Genomic DNA, 21,220 nt, shown 5'->3' with positions numbered 1-21,220 from the left:
ATAGCTTGGTGAAAAACCGCGTAAAAGCAACCGTAGAAGTGGACGAGATAAAAGGAGGCAGGAACGTGGAAGACGCAGCTCGATGAGCGAGAAAGAAAACGGCGGCGATGATGGTGCACAACTTCGTTTTTAAGTAATTGCCGACCCTTTCGAGAGCTTTCATCGAGACGAAACGAAAAGCGCGCGAGCCTCCGTTCACTGCGAGCATTTCTGGAGTCTCGATTAAGCGATTAAACGAACCCCCTCCGGGGTGCTGCCGTATTTAATTTACCGCCATTCTCCGCCTACTACTCTGGAATTTCTTCCATTCTTATTCCTCTCTATCCGATCGCACCACCTGTCCTTTATCCTTATCTCTCGATCTTTGTCTCTCCATCCTATTCCCCTCATTTTCATATCCCGTCACCGGTCTTTTATTGTTCAATACGCGTCGTCAACCTCTGGCGGAAATCGAGCCACGACGAAAGACGAATCGATTATATCTTCAGCTCGAAAGAAAATTCGATCTATCTCACGAAGTACAGCTCGGGCGATAGAGGAAAGGCGGACCATCTGCCAAAGGAGAGGAACCACCATGGCGACGCTGCATCGACGTTTATCGGTGACTCGGAACGGACTCGATTCGGGTGACACTTGACAGCTCGTTAGCTCCTTTCCCCGACAGGAGAAATCGTGGTCACGCTCGTCTATTCCGGCTGTCGAGCCGGTACACGGTGCACCAATTTTCGCGCACAATTTTCCGCGTGAATCTGTCTCGGCTGAATTTACTTCGATGCCACTATCATCCTTTCGCCTCTATCCTTTCGCCAACCGTGTTTCGTGTCCTGTGCCCGTACATTCTGGCCCCTCGCCAGAATTAATTTCTACTCCTTAGACGATCCAACTACAACCCATCTGCGACCGGTTTTTGCTGCCCCGTTTACGACAGTGATATTTAAAAAACGTTTCTCTTTAACAATTCTACGCGACAAAAATCACTTTCTCTCCAGCTAGATAAAACACTTTACACTGAGAAAGAGGAAACATTTGTATTGCCGCAAGAGGTTCCAGTAAACAACGATCGATATCTAATATCTATTTTCATCTGTTTCTTTTCAGACAAAATGTACTCTCTTACCTGATAGCAATAGAAGAAGAAGAAAACGGAGGAAACTGGAAAAAGACAAGCTCGAAGTTGGAGAAAAAGGAGGGTAGGAGGAGGCTGGACAGTGATTTCGTCCATCTCGATAGACGGAGAAAACGGCAGGTGTTCGTTGCGGAGCAGCTGCAATCACGACCACCATCTGCCGCAGTAATGCACGCCTCTTCCAAGTCTTCCAGTCTTGGAGAAGCGAGACTCGTTGCCTGAGGCATCCATCCTCAATTAGACGCCACCTGAAACACGTGCCCTTCTCGAATCCATGGATTTCGATGGCTTCTTTCTTCTCCACCCTTATCTCCTTCTTTTTCTCATTCCTCTTCTTGCTCGACTTCGCTCCTCTTTACCGGTTCTCTGCTTCGTATCTCCACGTTCCAAGGCTTCCTTCCTTTTTTCGACGCCACGCGTCATTATCTTTCGCTTCCTGGTATAGTGTCGATGTCATCGATCACCGATCCCCGTTTTTCGCGGCGACAGTTGGCAAGCACCAGGCTTTGCGTAAGCGTAAAAACAGCTCTGACACGTGCTGTCGTTGAAAATGTGAATCCGAATAAGAGATCCTGGATATCATGTTACCGCTCGATGATTATCTGGTCCGCAAGCTAACCTTTCGAAATAAAGTTGCTAATTTTCTAAGATCAATGCGCATTTGTATTTTTTCTTCACTCATCGTTCCTGAAATTACTTCTATAAAAGTTATTGCATAGAAAAGAATGTACAAATGCAATACGAACTTCACTCGAACAAAATACGTATACTTATGTACTAACATATGTATTTCGCTGAATTGATGGTAAATATTATATGACCGCACTTGGAATAGTTTTCTACATTACCGAGTTCGTAGGCAATAACTTGGCAAACGAACGTGTGGCGTCCTCTACCACGACGAACATATCTCACCGAATTATGCCGCGTTTACCTTTTCATCTTCTTAAAAGATAATAATATCATTAAACAAAAATTTTATTAAAAATTATTAAACTAAAGAATGAACAAAATTATTGAATTAAACATTACTTAAATTAAACGAAATTAATAAATTATTTTTCATTTTTTCCAATAAAAACGGTAGTATTCTCGTCCGAATTCGTGGGAATTACCCCTTTGCTTTCCATTTGTTGCTTCAGTTTATATTTCTGTATCTTCCCACTAGCTGTTTTCGAATATTCCATTACGAATTCTATATAACGTGGTATCTTAAAAGCCGCCATACGACCCTTACAATATTCCCTCAATTCATCTTTTCTAAGACTCGCGCCCTCTCGAAGACGCACGCAGGCGCATACCTCCTCCCCGTACACTTCATCGTAGGCGCCTATAACTTGTGCCTCAGCCACCAGGGGGTGTGTCATCAATACATCCTCGATCTCCTAGAACACGATTTGGGAAATAAACAAAATTAAACATAATGATTGGTATGTACACATACTTTTGGGAAAATGTTCTCTCCTCCCCGAATTATCATGTCTTTCAGTCTCCCGACTATCTGTCCATAACCATCTGATCTTAAGACGAATTGATCACCAGTCATTAACCATCCATCTTTGGTAAGAGTCTTCTCGGTTGCCTCTTTGTCGTTCCAATATTTCATCATGGTGCAGTAACCTCGAATCCAAAGTTCGCCGCGAGTACCGTATGGCACGGTGTTCCCATTCTCATCGACGATCTTTTCAATAAAGAAAAAATTTAATTAAAAAAAGATTTACTTCGTAAATAACAAATACCGAATTTCGTACGATTTTTTTGTTACCATAGCTTCAACGTGATCGGCCAAATGGCCTACTGTTTTCTCTGTCAATTCGTTACTTTCGTTGGGCAGCGTCTGGAAGATGACCGCCGTTGTCTCCGTCAGCCCGTAGATCGTCTGTCAAACATGGCGAATCAGTAATTCGTAAGTTTGAAAGAGAGAATATGAATATCAGCGATTCACGACATACCAAGAACCTCGGAGCCCGATTTCACGAAAGAGAACGTTATTGATCGAGGCCAAGAAACGATATTTCTCCTCGCAGAATCGTATTTATGCATACGAACCGAGGAGTTGCCCGTGCAAGATATGTGCATAGATAACGCTGGAAACGCGACGCGTTATGTCGGGCCGAATTAAGTACAACCCTGTCGTCGTGTCGACGACCTTCGTCGATTCCTATATCCTGCTAACGTTCGCATGAATTTTGAAAATTGTATCTATCGAAGGAAATTCAACCGACAATTTAATTTTACAATTAAGATCATGTACGTTATACGTACATGCTTGATTTTTACGACGGACATAGTAAACTGTTCAACTATACGGTCGCAAACACGATTACTTCGACATACACGCGCGCTCGCACGCGCTTGTTCAAACGGTTAAAAAAGAAACGATCAAAATGTTAATGTTATGATAACATGATTCTACACTCGTGGCTCTACATTTTTCTCATCACATCTGATCCCTACCTTCATGTTGTCAAAATTGAAGCATTTTCTTATTTTTTTGAAAAGCTCCGGCGACGCCGGAGCACCACCGGTGATGCCACAGGCTAATGTTATTGGTGGCGGTTGAAGTCGTTGTTGAACGTCCAATAGATTGATCTGTTGTAAATAACAATATACAACACTAATACTTATTTACAACGAATAAACGAAAATTTTATTCATTTATCATGTGAAACTTTCGAATCTTTTCCTTACCCACATTGTTGGAGTTCCGTAAGCGACATTGCACTTCTCACGTACTATCGCCTCCAATGATTTCACAGGATTAAATGAACGAGCTGGTAACACGAGTGTGATACCCGCGTGAAGCATGCACATCAACCCTTTAATAATGCCAAACACATGAAAGAATGGAACGTTTAGGCAAACCTTGTGGTCGACGGTGAACTCTGTTCTTACGGCAGCCTAAACGATTGAAGTCCAAGAAAGGTACTGCGATAAAGATTCGATCAGACATCATTGAGATAATTGCTGGCGATAGTATTATACCTGTTTCGAGTTGTTCATCACAGACCTATGTGATAACAACGTAGCTTTTGGTCTGCCAGTGGTTCCTGAAGTGAATTGTATATTATTACCATCGTGACAAGATATTTGGTCCTGCTCTGCTGCGATCCGCTGCGTCTCGATTCTGGTTGCGAGCTGCTCCACATCGATAAAGCGGCGAGTCCCACTGCAACAATTTAGAAACGCGTTAGCCGATCCATCGATCGATCGCGACAAGGTGGTAATGCATGTTAGAAACGGAATCGAAGTGTGCGTAATAGACTACAAAGCAGCGACTGACCATTAACCTAATTGCTCGTCAGTGATTCCTTTTCACGGAAAGAGATTATTAATCAAATCCACTCGATGATCAGACAAAACTTTGAAAGTTACGAGACACAATTGAAAATAGATCGACCGTGCAAGGGCGACGCAAAACTATCAATCGAATTGTCAATCGGTACGACTGGCCTGATTGTGGCTTGAAATCACGGGAGGAGGGACTCGAGGTCGCGCATTTAGGAAATTACCAAGCGTTTGGGTTAATTCGTTTCCGCTCGTTCGGCCGAATGATTATCGGTTTGCGGTTCGTTAGACGTTTGATCGAATATCTCGCCCATGAGATCCGATTCGAATCAACGAAATGAAAACAAAAGGGACAACAGTGTCGCGTGGCACATACAAATCGTTTATACGGTCGCGGCGGTATACTTAGTCTGACCTAGCGATTATTCCAACAACTAAATCGTATAGGGACTGTACGTCGATTGTTGCCGCGTTTTACTACACGCGATATTCATGAATTAACAGATCGCACCAGAGCAAGTGCGAGAATACGTTAAAATTTCACCCCTGTTCGACCTCGTCCGCGCCTACTTATCACCAGGAATGACCAACCGCGACGAATTTACCTCAGAGGGATGCTTGTCGACCACCGCTAACGACTCGATCCGATCGCGTTTCCTAAGAACAAAGGATTTACGTATATTTCGTCGCGTCTAACTTGTTCCTTTATCGACCCGTCGTTGCCGGATAGCAAGAGTTATTGCACATTATCCATTCCCTCGCTTAAATTAGACGAAATTCAAAGGAAACTCGAATACATCATTCGCGAGAGATAGAGTCACACGCGTTGACTCAGAAGAACATCCATCTCATGATTAGAACTTAGGAAGTGTAGACAACCATGTTAGACGTTGACTGAATATTTCCTTACGTCACGTGATCCTTCGAATAGATAATTATATGTTCCAAAGTGGGATACATTTGCTGGACTTGAAGTAGCATGCGTGGATAATCCTGTGTTTTAAAATTGTCAGGTGATATCACAGCCTTTACGCCGACCTTTTGTATACAGTGGGTAAGCTCATCCATTTGATAGTTAGGATTGATAGCAACAAGAATTAAACCCGCTCTGCAGGCGCACATGTAGGTAATTAACCATTCGACGTCGTTGGGACCCCATAGTCCGAGACGATCGCCGGGCTTCATACCCAATTTCATTAAACCGGCAGCCAAACGATCGGCACGCTGAATGACATCGGAAAACGTCAATCGTATATCCTGATGTAGAGACACCACACACTCTCGATCAGGCCACCTTTCTGCAGCCGTCCCGATTAATTTTCCTATGGGTTCATCGATCAATGGTACACTCCCATGCTGTAGCATGTGTGCCAGCTTATCTTGGTTTTCGTGAAATAATCGTTGACTCGATATGTTGCATAATTTCCAAGAACTTCGAGGATTTACTACATAAAACGTTTGATAAATACTCTTAGATGTCTTGTTTTTTTTTTTTTTTTCGTGTCAGTTATGTATATTTTTGATAAATATTTTGTTACTCACCAAGCAATGAATGTTTCACATTAGCAACATTTTTGTGATATACGCGGTAACTAGTAGCTGGGAAGAAAAACGAATTTCTTGTAATGTAAAAACGAAACATTTCTTCGATTTATAGCTTCTCAAATCAATACGCACTTTACGGCTGCTGAGATAACACTGAGAGCCTGCCTTCAAGACGAACTATGTTGGAATATTTTATCTACGTATAGGTAATACTTATCTCTGTATGTTTATCTCTCAACCGCATACACACTGTTAACTATTCAAAATACCAAAGTCCACTTAATATTACTCTTAACGCTTTTGTGCACTTGATTTATAATACTCTACTAATAAGCTTTTTTTCTATAAGGCGACGAAGTTATCTTGCATGATTCAATTACACAACTGTGCTATATACTACATATGTATAAACGAGTTCCGATTGAATTACCAAGTGCAGTTATCTCACTCTACAATAAGGCGGCATACATGTATACATATATCTGTATCTTCATTTGAAGGTCTATAACACGTTTTGTAAGTCATATTAAATTTAATTTATGTTTGTAAGAATTTATTTCATGTTCATTTGAAACATCGATCAAGCTCCTCCTTTGGAATGTTAAGATATGAACGCAAAAGAAAAAATATATGTTCAAGTAAAAAAATGAAAGATACGTAAAAAAAGTAAATCGGTTGCAGTAAGGAGGATAGCAGCGGTTAAAGTCTAAGATCGAAGGACTCCACATAGACGGATGGCGTGCCTGCTGGCTCCGCGCCGGAAGTCGCGTGTCGACGTCGACCATGGCACCACCGTTCCACCTTCTGCTCCCCACTCTCGTGGTAGGTTTCTCAGCTCTACCAAACCACCACTGCCGCCGCTGCTACCACCACCGAGTTCACCACCGGTTTACCGCATTTTCTAAGTATCCAACGGGGCGAGGGCTACGGTAGCTAGCGGGTGAGCCAGTTAGGCAACGTTATACGCGTCCGTGCAACCCGGTTGAATCGAGTTGTTCTTTGCTGGTGTGTATCGTTACCCTGTGGATTCCCGCACTACCGTGACAGTGATTGGTCGATCCTGCACGAGCAGCGAGAGGGTCGAGGGAAGGCTACCCTTCGCGAGCCACGTAACGTCTTCAGAATCGCCAGGATAAACGCGGCGTTAGCACGCGTCCGACCAACTAAATCGTTCGTCCAACATCCAACTCTACCATCGGTTCTTTTTTATTTCACTATCGACTGTTAGAAAATATCAGAAACAACAATTTATCAGTAATTTATCAGTAACAATTTATCAGTATAATGGTTTATAAACGTTAAGAGTTAAATACAACAAAGCTAAAAAAAGTGGAGATATAGATTTTTGAGTGGGAAAACGAAGTCGTCCTTCAAACGTGAAACATGTCGGTTGACTACGATGAGAGATTGTACGGAGTACCATGAGCAGTAACAGTAAAAAGACATCGGGTGGGAAGGACGAAAAAAAGAATCCCTCCAGCAAAGAGGAAAGCCCAGTGAGCAAAGATGAGACCGGAGGATCAGCCTCGACGGGAAGCACTGGCGGAGGAACAAGCGCGGATGGGACACAACCTGGAAGCAAACCTGGATCGGCAGGAGCAACCAGCAGGGAAGCCGCACAAAAACTCCTCGGGCTTGCCGCGCGTGGAGAATGGGCACCGGTGGACCAGCTGCTCAAATCTCTGGAGAAGGCGGTACAGAGCGTCGGAGAAGATGGTCCCCTCCTTCCTCTCGCTAGTATCATGGACCCGGTTAGTCAAAAAAGAAAATTCTCGTTAACGAAAGAGCTCGTTGCCTCTATCTCAATCACTGCTCGATATACATTTTTAATTTTCAGGCAACGGGCATGACACCATTGATGTACGCAGTAAAAGACAATCGCACGGGATTGCTCGACCGAATGATTGAATTGGGAGCGGACGTAGGTGCCAGGAACAGCGCAAGTATTCCAAGAAATTCAAATATTTAAAAAAATTTGGTAGCTCTCCCTGACGTGGTTTAACGAGTAAAATACAACTGGTAGATTTGCAGAACTTTTTAGTTGCTTTTAAAACCACTCCACATTTCACGGGCGGTGATAAGCGTTTTCGCGTTAAAATCTATTCGTCTTAATTGTGGCGGTATTGGTTTTTGAACAAGTTCCCGGTCGCGTTGCGTGGCTGCGACACGTAATATTTGAATGACTGCATGATCATAGCCAGTGGAAACCATGGAACGTGTATAGTTAACGATCTCCTTGTAATCCCTGTTAAGTCGAGTGAAGGAGGGTAAGATCGCGTGAAGGAGGGCCAAGGCCAAGGGGTTTACCGAGGTTAGAAAGTAAGCAAGCAAGTAGGCCGACGAGTGAGTAGGGCGAAAAACTAGCTCGATTCTAGGAGCTGATTAGGCAACTTGCAGATTTTATCGGCGCGTTTCTTCGCGGTAGTCATGCTTATGCGGCTACGTCCATGCTTGACCAATCCTAAATATTCCTAGCAGATTAAAAACCTACTAGGCAATCGTGACCTCTTCCGTGGGTATTTCCGCGATTACGCAAGCTCCGAGAATCTCCAAGACTTCTGCGAAAAAACTTAGGCGCGCCCCTTCATTAACTTTAAGTAATAGCTAATCGCAGGGATCGGGTTTTCTAGCCCCACCCAACGCGTCGGTTCGACGTCATTTTCAAATCGATCGACGATAAGCCATTCGTCTTATTCTGGGCGCGGCAAAATGCGATTTATAACCCGGTTTCCATACTAGCCACTTGACCCGGCGAATCTCGCTGGGTCTTACGATTTATTTCCATCTACCATAGCTAGTTGGAGTTATTCGGTTCAATCGAGCGGAAGTAACTGTGGCAGGAAGATGAAATCTTCACGTCGATCATACATAAGCTAAAAATTGCGTTAACAAAATTCGTCTTCGTCTTTCGTAGGACAATTACAATGCTCTTCATATCGCGGCTATGTACTCGAGAGAGGATGTCGTCAAATTATTACTGTCAAAGCGGGGCGTCGATCCTTATGCCACTGGAGGAGTATGAACTTTTCTTTTCTCTTTTACAGCTTATTAACTGTTCAACGTATGTGATATCTCTTTTATTCTTCGAGTATAGCCCAGGCAACAAACAGCTGTACATCTGGTCGCGTCCAGACAAACGGGTACTGCGACTTCAATTTTACGAGCGTTACTGGCCGCCGCCGGCCGGGACATTAGGTTGAAAGTTGATGGGGTAAGTAGTATGCGTCAAAGAAATCACTAGAACTCGATTCTTTTATCGCTTAAGTGCTTTACGCTCTTGTAAGTATCAAACGTGGCAGTTTTGTGTCAGGCGTTCCTTGATCGAATTAACAGTTTTTGCGCGATTTCTATCGCGCATCGCTCCCAATTCTCGTTCACGTTTCTCGCGTGACGCGAATGATGGCCCAGGACTATCGCGGCCTGGTACCGAACAGCTGTCATAATTCTCCTCTAGCTCGTTTCTTCTACTTTTTCTTCTTCTACCACCCTTCGGCACATTTCCATCTATTTCCCCTTCTTTCTCGCACGCACACTTACCAGCCTCTTAATGTTCCTCCGTTCTTTGTCTCGTAAACGAGCGAGATTATGCGATTCCATGAGAAACTGCTCCACAACGTCGATATTTACGTCTTACATACGAATGTGACTATTTATGGAAATCGTATAGCAGATTCGTTTTTCTTTCCTCGCGAAAATCGATCTGACCAGCCGTCTAATGTCTCCCGATACTAAAGCGGAAATGGACCGCAGTCTATAAGAAGTTGTTTCGAAAACACTGTCCTTGCATCACCATAATGTATTGCAGAAAGGAAAGATACCTTTGCTCTTGGCGGTGGAAGCTGGAAATCAATCGATGTGCAGGGAATTGTTGGCTCAACAGGCACCGGATCAGCTCCGTGCCACTACCACTAAAGGTGACTCAGCCCTTCATCTGGCGGCTAGGAGACGGGACATCGATATGGTGCGAATATTGGTGGACTACGGTGCGACTGTGGATATGCAAAACGTATGGGAAAATCCTAGGATCTCGGAGTTGCGGAAATGTTGGATACCTTTAAGAAAACATCCTGGGATATCTTTGAATGCGAATATTCTTCCAGGGCGATGGACAAACTGCATTACATATAGCGAGCGCTGAGGGTGACGAAACCCTCGTCAAGTACTTTTACGGTGTCAGAGCGTCAGCCTCCATCACTGATCATCAGGATCGTACTCCGATGCATCTAGCAGCAGAAAACGGGCATGCTTCTATTATTGAGTTGCTGGCCGACAAATTCAAAGCCAGCATATTTGAGAGGACGAAGGATGGATCAACACTGATGCATATAGCGTCATTGAACGGTCACTCGGAATGCGCGACAATGCTCTTCAAGAAGGGCGTCTACTTGCACATGCCAAATAAACGTGGCGCCAGGTCAATTCACACGGCAGCCAAATACGGTCACGTTGGCATAATAAGCACTCTCCTACAACGAGGTGAAAAGGTATTAGAATGGAAAGTCACAAATATAATTTTGTTCGATTGATTGAGGTTACTCGTTTAAATTAATTGTTTGAACATTCTTTGTCGCATAGGTGGACGCAACTACGAACGACAATTACACGGCGCTGCATATAGCCGTGGAAAATGCAAAACCTGCGGTAGTAGAAACTCTGTTAGGTTACGGAGCCGAAGTTCACGTTCGAGGAGGAAAGCTTCGGGAAACGCCTCTTCACATAGCAGCCAGAGTGCCTGACGGCGACAGATGTGCGCTGATGCTACTGAAATCTGGTGCAGGGCCAAATTTGACTACCGACGACGGTCAAACACCTGTGCACGTAGCGGCGAGCCATGGTAACTTGACGACGTTATTGCTTCTTCTGGAGGATGGCGGGGATCCTATGTACAAGTCGAAGGTATGATTTTTCCTCTTCTATCTGTCACTTCCTTTTTCTATGTTACGATGGAACGCATTTCGATAGAACGGAGAAACACCACTTCACTTGGCGTGTAGAGGATGCAAAGCCGACGTCGTGCGACACTTGATCGAGTTTGTGAAGGAAAGAAAGGGTCCGGAAACAGCGACGGCCTACGTCAACAGTTTAACAAACGAAGGAGCGAGTGCATTACATTACGCTGCTCAGATCGAACCGTCGGAAGTTGAAATACCTGGTGACGACCGCGCAGTTATTCGAGCTCTTCTGGAGGGTGGAGCAGACGTTTCGCTCCAAACAAAACAGGCTCAAGAATCAGCGTTCCATCACTGCGCGTTAGCTGGAAACAACGAAGTTCTAACAGAGATGATAAGTGGTATGTCAGCCACGGAAGTACAGAAAGCGTTAAATCGTCAAAGCGCTGTCGGTTGGACTCCGTTGCTAATCGCTGCCCATCGCGGTCACATGGAGCTAGTGACCACGTTACTGGCGAATCACGCGAGAGTAGACGTATTTGACCTGGAGGGTAGGTCCGCGCTTCACCTGGCTGCCGAGCACGGCTACTTACAAGTCTGCGATGCGTTGTTGGCGAACAAAGCGTTCATAAACTCAAAGTCCAGAGTCGGTAGAACAGCGTTGCACTTGGCAGCGATGAACGGCTACTCGCATCTCGTCAAGTTCCTTGTGCAGGACCACGGGGCTGCGATAGACGTTCTTACGCTGAGAAAACAGACACCCCTTCATTTGGCAGCTGGTGCTGGCCAATTGGAAGTGTGCAAGCTTCTACTCGAACTCGGGGCAAGTATAGACGCGACCGACGATCAAGGTCAGAAACCGATTCATGCTGCAGCGATGAACAACTATGCGGAGGTGGCCCAGCTGTTCCTTCAAAGACACCCCAGCTTAGTGATGGCGTGTACCAAAGATGGGAACACTTGCGCCCACATAGCGGCGATGCAGGGCAGCGTGCGCGTGATCGAAGAGCTGATGAAATTCGATCGGCAAGGTGTCATCTCTGCAAGAAACAAGTTAACCGAAGCGACTCCTCTTCAGCTGGCGGCCGAAGGAGGACATGCTGAGGTTGTTAAAGCATTAGTCAGAGCAGGTGCTTCTTGTGCCGATGAGAATCGAGCGGGATTCACCGCGGTCCATTTGGCCGCGCAACACGGACATGGTCAGGTACTGGAAGTGATGAGATCTTCTCAATCTCTTCGCATATCCAGTAAGAAGCTTGGGGTTACTGCCCTTCATGTTGCCGCGTACTTCGGTCAAGCTGGTAAGCTTATTCCACCGATTGTATCTTAGGAGAGAAGCATCCCAAGCGTAATCTTCGTTTTTTAATAACGATATCGCAGTATTAATATAAACAATGTATTCTCATACTAGACTTGTCGAGTTTCAGAGACAGTAACCACACTTATTACAAAGCGGAGATGTCGCTTGGAGGCTTTCCCGCGTTAAACTTTACCCTATAAGACAGTAAAACAATGTATTTTTCGTTCAGATACCGTGAGAGAACTCTTAACCAACATACCTGGAACGGTGAAATCCGATCCCCCAACTGGTGGCTCTCTGGTAGGAGAATTAGGAAGCGAATCCGGAATGACACCTTTGCACTTGGCTGCTTACTCTGGAAACGAAAACGTCGTACGACTGCTGTTAAACTCGGCTGGCGTACAGGTATCCAAACGAAAAAGAAAAGAACAGTATATGGACTTTTTAATGGCGATAAGCTGATGCTAAATCATTGCCTAAGGTGGAGGCAGCGACCACGGAAAACGGCTTTAATCCTCTCCATTTGGCCTGTTTCGGAGGTCACATCACGGTGGTGGGTCTTCTGTTGAGCAGATCGGCAGAATTGTTACATAGCTCAGATCGATACGGTAAAACTGGTCTGCACATCGCTGCGAATCACGGTCACTACCAAATGGTGGAAGTTCTGCTCGGTCAGGGAGCAGAAATAAACGCGACTGATAAAAATGGCTGGACGCCATTGCATTGCGCCGCTCGCGCCGGTTATCTTGATGTTGTTAAATTGCTGGTCGAAAGCGGAGCCTCACCGAAGAGTGAAACCAATCTCGGAAGCGCGCCGATTTGGTTCGCCGCTTCGGAGGGCCACAACGACGTGCTCAAGTATCTCATGGAGAAGGAGCACGATACATACGCTCTGATGGAAGATAAGAGGGTAAGCTGTAATCGTCACTGCTTCTCTCCGTGACTTTTTTCTTTTTCGTGTAATTTCTTTTCTCTTGAAACTCGAGCTTCGACAATGCAATTGGCACAGCACGGAGATTCGAAACTTTTAACGCGAACAATGATCATTGCTCGGTCGAACCAATAAATTTTAGCGAGTGCCGACGTTAGATAGCAAGCACGCGATTCCCAACTTTTCACTTTACTCCCCTGACGGTTGATTTCGTTCGTGATGCACTCGATCGATTCGAACTCGTTGATCTTTCAGTTCGTCTATAATATGATGGTCTGCAGTAAGAGCCACAACAATAAACCGATCGAGGAATTCGTGCTGGTATCGCCGGCACCAGTAGACACGGCAGCAAAGCTTTCCAATATCTACATGAAATTGTCGGAGAAAGAGAAGGAGAGAGCTAAAGACTTGATAGCCGCCGGCAAACAATGCGAAGCGATGGCCACGGAATTGTTAGCTCTAGCCGCAGGCGCCGACTCGGCTGGAAGAATTCTTACCTCGATGGATCGCAGAAACGTGGAATTCTTGGACGTTCTGATCGAGAACGAGCAAAAGGAGGTGATTGCGCATACGGTGGTACAACGATATCTTCAAGAACTGTGGCAAGGCAGCTTGAATTGGAACGCCTTCAGGACGATTCTTCTATTCGTCGCATTCCTTATCTGTCCGCCAGTATGGGTGGTGTTCGCTCTTCCTCTCGGTCACAAGTACAATAACGTTCCCATCATAAAATTCATGTCGTACCTCACGTCTCACATATATCTGATGGTCTTCCTTTTACTGGTCGGTATAATTCCTATATATCCGGTGGTAAGACCGAGCCTATTACCGTACTGGTACGAATGGTGTCTTCTTGTGATGCTGTCTGGACTTTTGCTCTTCGAGCTGACCAATCCTAGCGACAAGAGCGGACTAGGCTGGATCAAATTGGCGGTGCTATTGTTCGGCATCTGTGGAGTAGCGTTCCATCTTATGGGCTTCGTGCTCGTTCAACGACAGTACTGGCCAACCCTGCTCTACCTCAGGAATCAACTATTCGCTCTGAGCTTCTTACTGGCTTGTGTGCAGATCCTCGACTTCCTCTCGTTTCACCATCTCTTTGGACCATGGGCGATCATCATTGGAAACCTGATGAAGGATCTCGCCAGATTTCTTGCTGTGTTAGCCATCTTTGTGTTTGGTTTCTCGATGCACTTCGTTGCGCTGAACCAAGCCTTCAAGAATCAATCGACTCAAGAGATGCGCGAGGACAAAAAGAAAAAGGGCGCCTTTTACGACGGTAAGTTCGACGCACATGATTAGCCGTGATATTTTTTAGAATGTAGCAGAGAGAGAGAGAAAGGGAGAGAGAAATTACCTCCTAATTTTTACCCCCTGTCTTATTCCTCGGATATACGATCGCAGCCACTCTATGAAAAAAAAAAACTAGGCGGCGCGGTCGATGGGACCGCGAACATGCGATACGCGGGTACACGAATAAAAACACGCGTACTCGATGCTTCTCTTCCTCTGAAAAGGTAGTATTCGATATTCGAAATCGTTCGAATTAATCAATGGCAGTGAATGACGAGTCATTCCTTGTCCATCGCGATGCCTCGATACTTAGATAAGTTTCGAACCTATACGACCTACTACTGTAAAATCAATATCGTTTCAACACCACCGGGTCTTCCCTCGACGCAGGCCTCCGATGATTTAATAATTTCGAAGACGAAGACTAAGACCTATCGTTATCCCGACTATACCATAGAACAGCCTAGTTGCCTCGAGACAAACGCATAATCGGATAAATTGCAATGATAGATTTGTTGGCCAATGTTACGGAATGGATGATGGAGACGCCATCGACGGCGCCTCCTCGTCGACACCTCCGTTACAAGACAAAACCACCTGAGTGTTGTGACGATAGCTCCCGAAATAGTAAGTTTTAAAAGCCGATTGAGAACGTTAACGAGAACCAGAACGGAACGTGAATTGAATGGCAATGACACGTGCACAACGGAATGCAGGACACGATTCTTCTTGGTGTCGTACCGTCTGCATTGTGCGTTTGCCCGATGTGTGTTGCCTGCTGGGACTGCTGCCTGATTCCAATTAACATAAATATTTGCAACATCGCGAGAAATGTTTCTCACTTCGCTGTAACCTGTGCTGTGATTCGGGCTTGTGACGAATATCCGAGACAACTCCGCACTATGTCCAGTTTCCTTTATTTTTCTCTATGACGATCAATGCCATAAATTCCTGAAACATATTTATACTCACGTACAACACGAAAGACAAAAGGATGTTGATGCTTTTCCCAAATCCTAATTGCCTGGTCGCGAGTCCGAATCGCAGCTACTCGGTGTCTACAGCTCGATCTCGGTTCCAATCTCGAGATCTTAGCGTCCCACCGAGTGGGTTGGCGACCACCGCCGGTTTCTTCCTTATTTCACGGAGGCGCCAATCGAGCGCGTGTTTCTCCACAGCATCTAATGTGCATCGTACGCATTTCTCTAAACAAACAAAAGTAATGTTATCTTGTTCGTGCTATTCGAGTCTTGCGCAATGCGTGTTTTGTGTGTCACTAATCGGCCAAGTCGAATTACGACCTCGAAAAGCGTCGGGCTGGTCCACACCCAGACGTTCGATCCCGATGTGCCACCCGACGCGCGCATTTCTCCATTTTTTCTGTGACTGTCTCTAACTACCGGAAATCGCCTCGACTCAATCTCCGTTTTAGACTTCCCTATCCCTCCTCTCGTCCTCGAATGTCCTCCTTTTCTCCTTCGAATCCCTCTCTTCGTTTAAAGTCGCGGCCGCTTTACGTGTACTTCCTCACGGTCTTGGGAAGCAACGAAGCGTCCGATCTTTTCCTTGCATGCGCACGGTAAATAGTTCTCTTTCTACGTACGTGTTCGCTCGTGCGGCTACGTCGCCGTAAGATCAAGACCAAAAGAGAAAAAGAATGCTCGCCGCGCCGTCTGCATGCTGCATCTCATCGTCCAAAACAAACGAATCAGTTGTGAATCTCGTGAATTCCGAGAACCCGGTAGAAAGAAGAACATGCGGAAAGCCCGCGCAATCGAATGATCGATAAAATACACTTGCCTTTGTAGATCCTCGATACATCCCGCGAATTTGCTATCGCAAATTCTTGCGTCTTAACACAAAAGAAAACAAAAAAGCGAACGGAATAGAAATAATAATAACAGGTATACCACCTTGAAAGTTAAACGACACAGAATAATTACATAGCGTGGATCGATCGAAGCTCACGGAACGTCCGGCATGCATTCAACGTTATTCGCAAGCATGGCCAATCTGTATTAGCATGAGCATGTTCGTACATTCATCGTTCGTTCGATCGCTCGTTCGTTCTAATGTACGTATGATATACCACACCCGCATCCATACATAGCGAGTCCACCAGTAGCCGCCTAAAGGCACGAAGCAGCAGTCACGAGAGAAAACACAAAAAAAAAGACAAATCAAGAAACGTATGTGCCTCGAATTCCAGTAAAGATGAATCCTGTACTCGCCTTCGAGTATCTGTTCTTCGCCGTCTTTGGCCAAACGACCCACGGCGAACTGAAGGTCGAGACTAATCAGCCGCAGTGGACCTCGGTCCTGTTCAAGTTGACCTTTGGCGTATACATGTTGGTCTCAGTAGTTGTATTAATTAATCTACTGATCGCCATGATGAGCGACACCTACCAGCGGATACAGGCGCAATCGGACATTGAGTGGAAATACGGACTCAGTAAACTGATCCGAAATATGCACAGGTAAGCCGGCAAACGTGTTTCGTACACAAGACCAATTGGATCTCTCAGACCCGCGTTCGGAACATAAATACCCGCCTATTTCCGTTTCTTGCGCTAAGGAAGCAATCCGTATTCCCCGATAAAAGTCTGCTACTCCACTGCTAGTTTTCGTTGTCAGTTTCCCGCATTGAACCGCCTCCGCGCCGCATGTTCCGTCACCGTGTAGTTCTTTCTCGTGAAACGAATCTGGATAGGCTGGACACACGATTCCGTGTTGCAGAACGACCACCGCCCCATCGCCTCTTAACTTGCTCACTACTTGGATCGTGTATTTCATCAAAGTGTGCAAGCAACACGCTGCAAAACGAAAACGTCCCTCTTTAGTCCACATGATGGGACTTCAGCGAGCTGCTCGTCTCTCACCTAGATCGAAGATGGGCGCGAAGTGGCTGGCCAAAGTGAAGAAAGGTCAAGTCAGACCAAAAGACAGTGTAACCTTGTCCGTGGTGCACTTGAGTCCTCTTGGAAGTCAATTGTCTTTCAATAGTGCTACAAGACTCGAAAGCGTAGTCGATTGGGATTCGATCCGTAAGAAATATTTAGCTCTGTCCGGGAACGAGCCTGAAAAAGAAGCAGATAAGGATACCAAAAACGAGGATGACGAGAAAGAGGATGAAAACGGACCGACGGCTTCTAACTCCATGGTACCAACAACAATGACGCCACCTATCTAGAGGAAGCTGATTCTTCGCCTCGGAAAAATACACAAGTTCGATTCGATGATTGCGAATTTGATTTTACCGGACGCAATGCCGTATACGAATTCTCGTCGCGCTAATACCGCATTGAAAATAGCTACGACATCAAAATATTCTAGGTAACAATTCGTAGTTGGATTCATAGCACCTTTTGAAGGTCGACCGGCTATTCGCGAGATATAATCAACATGCTATCGTTTCGGAATTTACGTAAGTAGTCCCGCGAACACGAAATAGAGAAGTACGATTATGATATCGTGCGTCTGTAAACATTTGACCCAGCATGGCTATCCTACTTCTGGAGTGCACTAGAACTACCTTTGGTTCCTTCCTATGGTAGGATTTGTAGATGATTGCTCATCTAGAGCGATCTGAATTCATCCTTACAAACGCATCCCTTAGTTTAAGAACCTAGAATAACGCGTTCTACTACGACTTAGCGTTTAGCTATAGTGACACTATCCTAAAAACGTCGAGGTCAACAAAAAAAAAAAAAAAAAACACGCACGTACTTACACGCATACAGATATACGCAACATGTACATATGTACGTACTTCACAAACAGATTGAAGAACATAAAATCTATCGCGGTACACAGAGTTTTCACGAGACGTATCGTTCCCACGTATTTCCAGTCAGGATGAATCCCGTATTGGCCGTTGAGTTATTGTTCTTCGCCATCTTCGGTCAGACGACCCACGAACTATTCAAGGTCGAAAAAATGCAGCCCGAGTGGACCAAAATTCTCTTCAAGCTCACCTTTGGTATTTATATGCTGGTTTCGGTGGTTGTGCTGATTAATCTGCTAATTGCCATGATGAGTGACACTTACCAACGGATACAAGCTCAGTCCGACATCGAATGGAAATACGGATTGAGTAAGCTTGTTAGAAATATGCACAGGTAAGGGTTTATAATCGTTGCTCACTGATAAGAAATGCCGGGCTCTCCTGTAGCGTACCCTTTGACAATCGAAATCGAGATAGAACCGATATCGATTTCCGATGCGATAAGAAACGCCGTTGTATGCCCGCGCAATTTGAACTAGACACGTTCGTTCGAACGGTCGCGGAAATTCTAATTGATTAGATACGTTTATCGATGTGCAGGACAAGCACAGCGCCATCACCACTGAATCTCCTTACCACCTGGATGACGTATTTGTACAAACTCTGCAAAAAGCGGGCTGCAAAAAAGCAACGACCTTCTCTTGTCCGCTTGATGGGATTGCAAAGAACCGATGCGCTTTCAGCGCGGTCCAAAATGGGCGCCAAGTGGTTGTCCAAAGTGAAAAGGGCACAAGTGGCTCACAAGGATAGCGTTGCTTTATCGGTTGTTCACCTGAGTCCTCTTGGTAGCCAATTATCATTCAGTAACGTTGTCAGAATCGATAACGTTGTTGATTGGGAAGCGGTCCGACACAAGTATCGTGATCTTTATGGTGAAAATATTGAGAAACATGTCGAAGAATCGAAAGAATCTAACGATCATGAATCCCTACCGACTGTTCTGGAAAGTTCGTTGGCCGGTGTTCCCGTAGCAGGAAGTCAAACTGCACTTACTTCTATTCCTTGAATCGATCGATTATTTGCAATCGATATATTGGTTAAAGATGAACCTAATTGAACTTGTTCTCCTGGTTTTGGATTACTATAGTAAAACGACGTTATATCGTTTCGTTTAATAGATGTGTACAGTTTCGTCTCATACGTACTTTCTCATTAAAATAAACATCCAAATTAATCGGATCATTCTGTGATTCTACTATTATTCGCGGACCTTTTACCCTCCCTCGCATCGATGCAACGATTACCGCCTCGATCATGTTTTAAAGAAGACTACCAAAGGAATGATGCTGCATAGCAACAATGCATAGGAATTTAACGTATCTTTAATGGTTAGTCCATCTATATGTATGGTCACTCGTATTGCCTTGCTCTTTAATTGTCACACTAACAAATCGATAAACTAATTCCACTGCGTTAATGAAATGTTACTGAGTGCATGCGTGCATGCTCATTAGCCGAATATCACCATGCTTACAGACTAATACAATCGAATTCGTATTTGCAAAATTCGATCGTATCGCGAAATTGGTGCATCGACCGTCTGCCGTTCGATTAGTTCTCAATCAAATCATAACATGATCATAACACAACGTCTTCATCGATTAGGATCATTCGCACGAGATATCACGATGTCTTGAAATCGATTTAACGAGCGAATATTCATTCATATATCGTCTAAAATATTCCAATTACATTAATGATCATTTAAATTATGCTCCTTCTCCAATATGATAACTGCTCTTATCCTACCTATATTTTCTTTTCATCTCCATCGCATGTTTCGCATTTCATGCTGTATATATCCCTTTCTTTCAATCAATGTCATTAAATTTAGCAATTGGGGCGCAACGATTAAAGTGCAAATTCACGCAAAATGAATCACGTAATTGAAGACGCAATGTAAGAATGATCTTTGCGTTCCTCTAGGAATACCTTTGACAATTTTAGATGCTTGATTACATTCTTTCAGTGAAAGTGAATCCCATCGATATTACGGAAAATCTTTTCTTCGCTATTTTTGGCCAAAAGGATACGGATGACTTCACGATATCATTAAAACGAAAAATGCAACCAAATTGGACAATATATTTCTTTAAGGTCAGACTAATATTCATAACTACTCGTGCACGATTCATACCTCAAAGATTGACGATCAATGCTCTCGTATTCTGACAGATATCTTTCTCTCTATATATGTTGGTTAGTGTTATTGTACTAATCAATCTATTAATCGCGATGATGTCCGACACATATCAAAGTATTCAGTCGCAAAGCGATATCGAATGGAAATATGGATTGAGCAAACTTATTCGTAAAATGCAAAAGTAAGTAACTCACAAAAAATATACCTATACATATCAAAAATAAACTTCCATATTGTAAAGAAAAGCGAAAAGCACATTTACAACTAATACGTCAAAATGTTTTACTGTAAATGTAACGAAAATCGAAATACCTATCCTTTTTAAGAACACGTACTGCACCTTCGCCGTTGAATCTCGTTACTTCCTGGATTTCATATATTGGAAGAGCGTGTAAAAATCGAAGCCGCGAACGTAAAACTGGTGTAATGCACCTATTTACGGGACATACATTTATTCAGGTAAGTCAAAGGTCGATAGTAAATAAGTAATAAATAGCAACAAATTTCTCTTTTCGCTTAGGACAATGGAGTATTATCTCAGCAGCGAGACGTCATTAACTTTCCATTACTTCAATCAAGTCCATTGGAAAATCAATTATCTTTGAAAGATTCCATAAGAATTGAAAATGCCGTCAAATGGGATTTCGTAAGACAAAAATATAGAATACGATTTGGCAATGAAATCGAAAAACCTCTTCCAGAAGAGCCGTCTACGACTAATACGAACCGTTGAATTATTTTATGTGTAGTTTCCTGATACTTACACATATACACCGTAGATTCGCCATTTTCTCACAAACAATCTTTGTATCTTCTACATATTTGATATCCCTTTTATCTTGACCATTAAATATAAAGAAAAACATTTCTGTATCACTAGTAAAAAAATGTAAAAATTATCTAAAGGTTTTAAATGAGTGT

General features: G+C 44.2%; 2 protein-coding genes and 2 long non-coding RNA genes across 9 annotated transcripts in view; 2 read left to right on the top strand and 2 right to left on the bottom strand.

The window, feature by feature from the left end:
• Nucleotides 1-1,780, top strand: part of LOC132910076 (uncharacterized) — a 74,539-nt gene extending 72,759 nt beyond the window's left edge. Inside the window, exon 3 of the long non-coding RNA XR_009658670.1 lies at nt 1,099-1,780. This is a non-coding gene — a long non-coding RNA (uncharacterized LOC132910076). The remainder of the gene's footprint in view (nt 1-1,098) is intronic.
• Nucleotides 1,781-1,898: 118 nt separating this feature from the next.
• LOC132910047 (medium-chain acyl-CoA ligase ACSF2, mitochondrial) lies at nt 1,899-6,348 on the bottom strand. The gene is made up of 8 exons (XM_060965472.1): nt 5,957-6,348; nt 5,325-5,859; nt 4,112-4,295; nt 3,818-4,027; nt 3,584-3,718; nt 2,892-3,005; nt 2,571-2,807; nt 1,899-2,511 (listed from the first exon to the last, which is right to left on the bottom strand). Exons 1-8 carry the CDS (start codon nt 6,054-6,056, stop codon nt 2,182-2,184), a joined length of 1,845 nt encoding a protein of 614 aa, XP_060821455.1. The 5' UTR covers nt 6,057-6,348; the 3' UTR covers nt 1,899-2,181.
• Nucleotides 6,349-7,230: 882 nt separating this feature from the next.
• Nucleotides 7,231-21,216, top strand: LOC132910037 (serine/threonine-protein phosphatase 6 regulatory ankyrin repeat subunit A). Of its 6 annotated transcripts, XM_060965447.1 has the most exons (15): nt 7,231-7,710; nt 7,797-7,898; nt 8,874-8,975; nt 9,054-9,170; nt 9,765-9,965; nt 10,060-10,443; nt 10,535-10,855; nt 10,922-12,149; nt 12,378-12,553; nt 12,630-13,058; nt 13,335-14,358; nt 20,126-20,253; nt 20,332-20,480; nt 20,626-20,758; nt 20,820-21,216. In XM_060965447.1, exons 1-15 carry the CDS (start codon nt 7,381-7,383, stop codon nt 21,030-21,032), a joined length of 5,037 nt encoding a protein of 1,678 aa, XP_060821430.1. In that variant the 5' UTR covers nt 7,231-7,380; the 3' UTR covers nt 21,033-21,216. The 6 variants fall into 6 exon arrangements, with proteins under 6 accessions (XP_060821430.1, XP_060821431.1, XP_060821426.1 ...); XM_060965448.1 differs by lacking the exons at nt 20,126-20,253; nt 20,332-20,480; nt 20,626-20,758; nt 20,820-21,216 and adding exons at nt 16,453-16,493; nt 18,153-18,490; nt 18,697-19,335; XM_060965443.1 differs by lacking the exons at nt 20,126-20,253; nt 20,332-20,480; nt 20,626-20,758; nt 20,820-21,216 and adding exons at nt 14,883-14,999; nt 18,223-18,490; nt 18,697-19,335.
• On the bottom strand, nt 17,077-18,538 carry LOC132910081 (uncharacterized). Its single transcript, XR_009658679.1, has 3 exons — nt 18,420-18,538; nt 17,252-17,449; nt 17,077-17,185 (listed from the first exon to the last, which is right to left on the bottom strand). It is a non-coding gene; the product is annotated as an uncharacterized LOC132910081 (long non-coding RNA).
• Nucleotides 21,217-21,220: the final 4 nt, after the last annotated feature.

This window comes from Bombus pascuorum, chromosome 8 (assembly GCF_905332965.1).
Source record: "Bombus pascuorum chromosome 8, iyBomPasc1.1, whole genome shotgun sequence".
NCBI classification, from domain to species: Eukaryota; Metazoa; Arthropoda; class Insecta; order Hymenoptera; family Apidae; genus Bombus; species Bombus pascuorum.
Note: the sequence above shows the minus strand (reverse complement) of the source record. Positions and strands in the feature narration are given on the sequence as shown.

Coding starts and splice junctions, on each gene's coding strand:
- LOC132910047 (XM_060965472.1), bottom strand. CDS start 6,056: ATGTTTCGTTTTTACATTACAAGAAATTCGTTTTTCTTCCCAGCTACT. Junction 4,028..4,111: donor TGATGAACAACTCGAAACAG/GTATAATACTAT, acceptor TCAATCGTTTAG/GCTGCCGTAAGAACAGAGTT. Junction 3,719..3,817: donor ACGGAACTCCAACAATGTGG/GTAAGGAAAAGA, acceptor TATTTACAACAG/ATCAATCTATTGGACGTTCA.
- LOC132910037 (XM_060965443.1), top strand. CDS start 7,381: ATGAGCAGTAACAGTAAAAAGACATCGGGTGGGAAGGACGAAAAAAAG. Junction 10,444..10,534: donor TCCTACAACGAGGTGAAAAG/GTATTAGAATGG, acceptor TTTGTCGCATAG/GTGGACGCAACTACGAACGA. Junction 18,491..18,696: donor CTTGTTAGAAATATGCACAG/GTAAGGGTTTAT, acceptor ATCGATGTGCAG/GACAAGCACAGCGCCATCAC.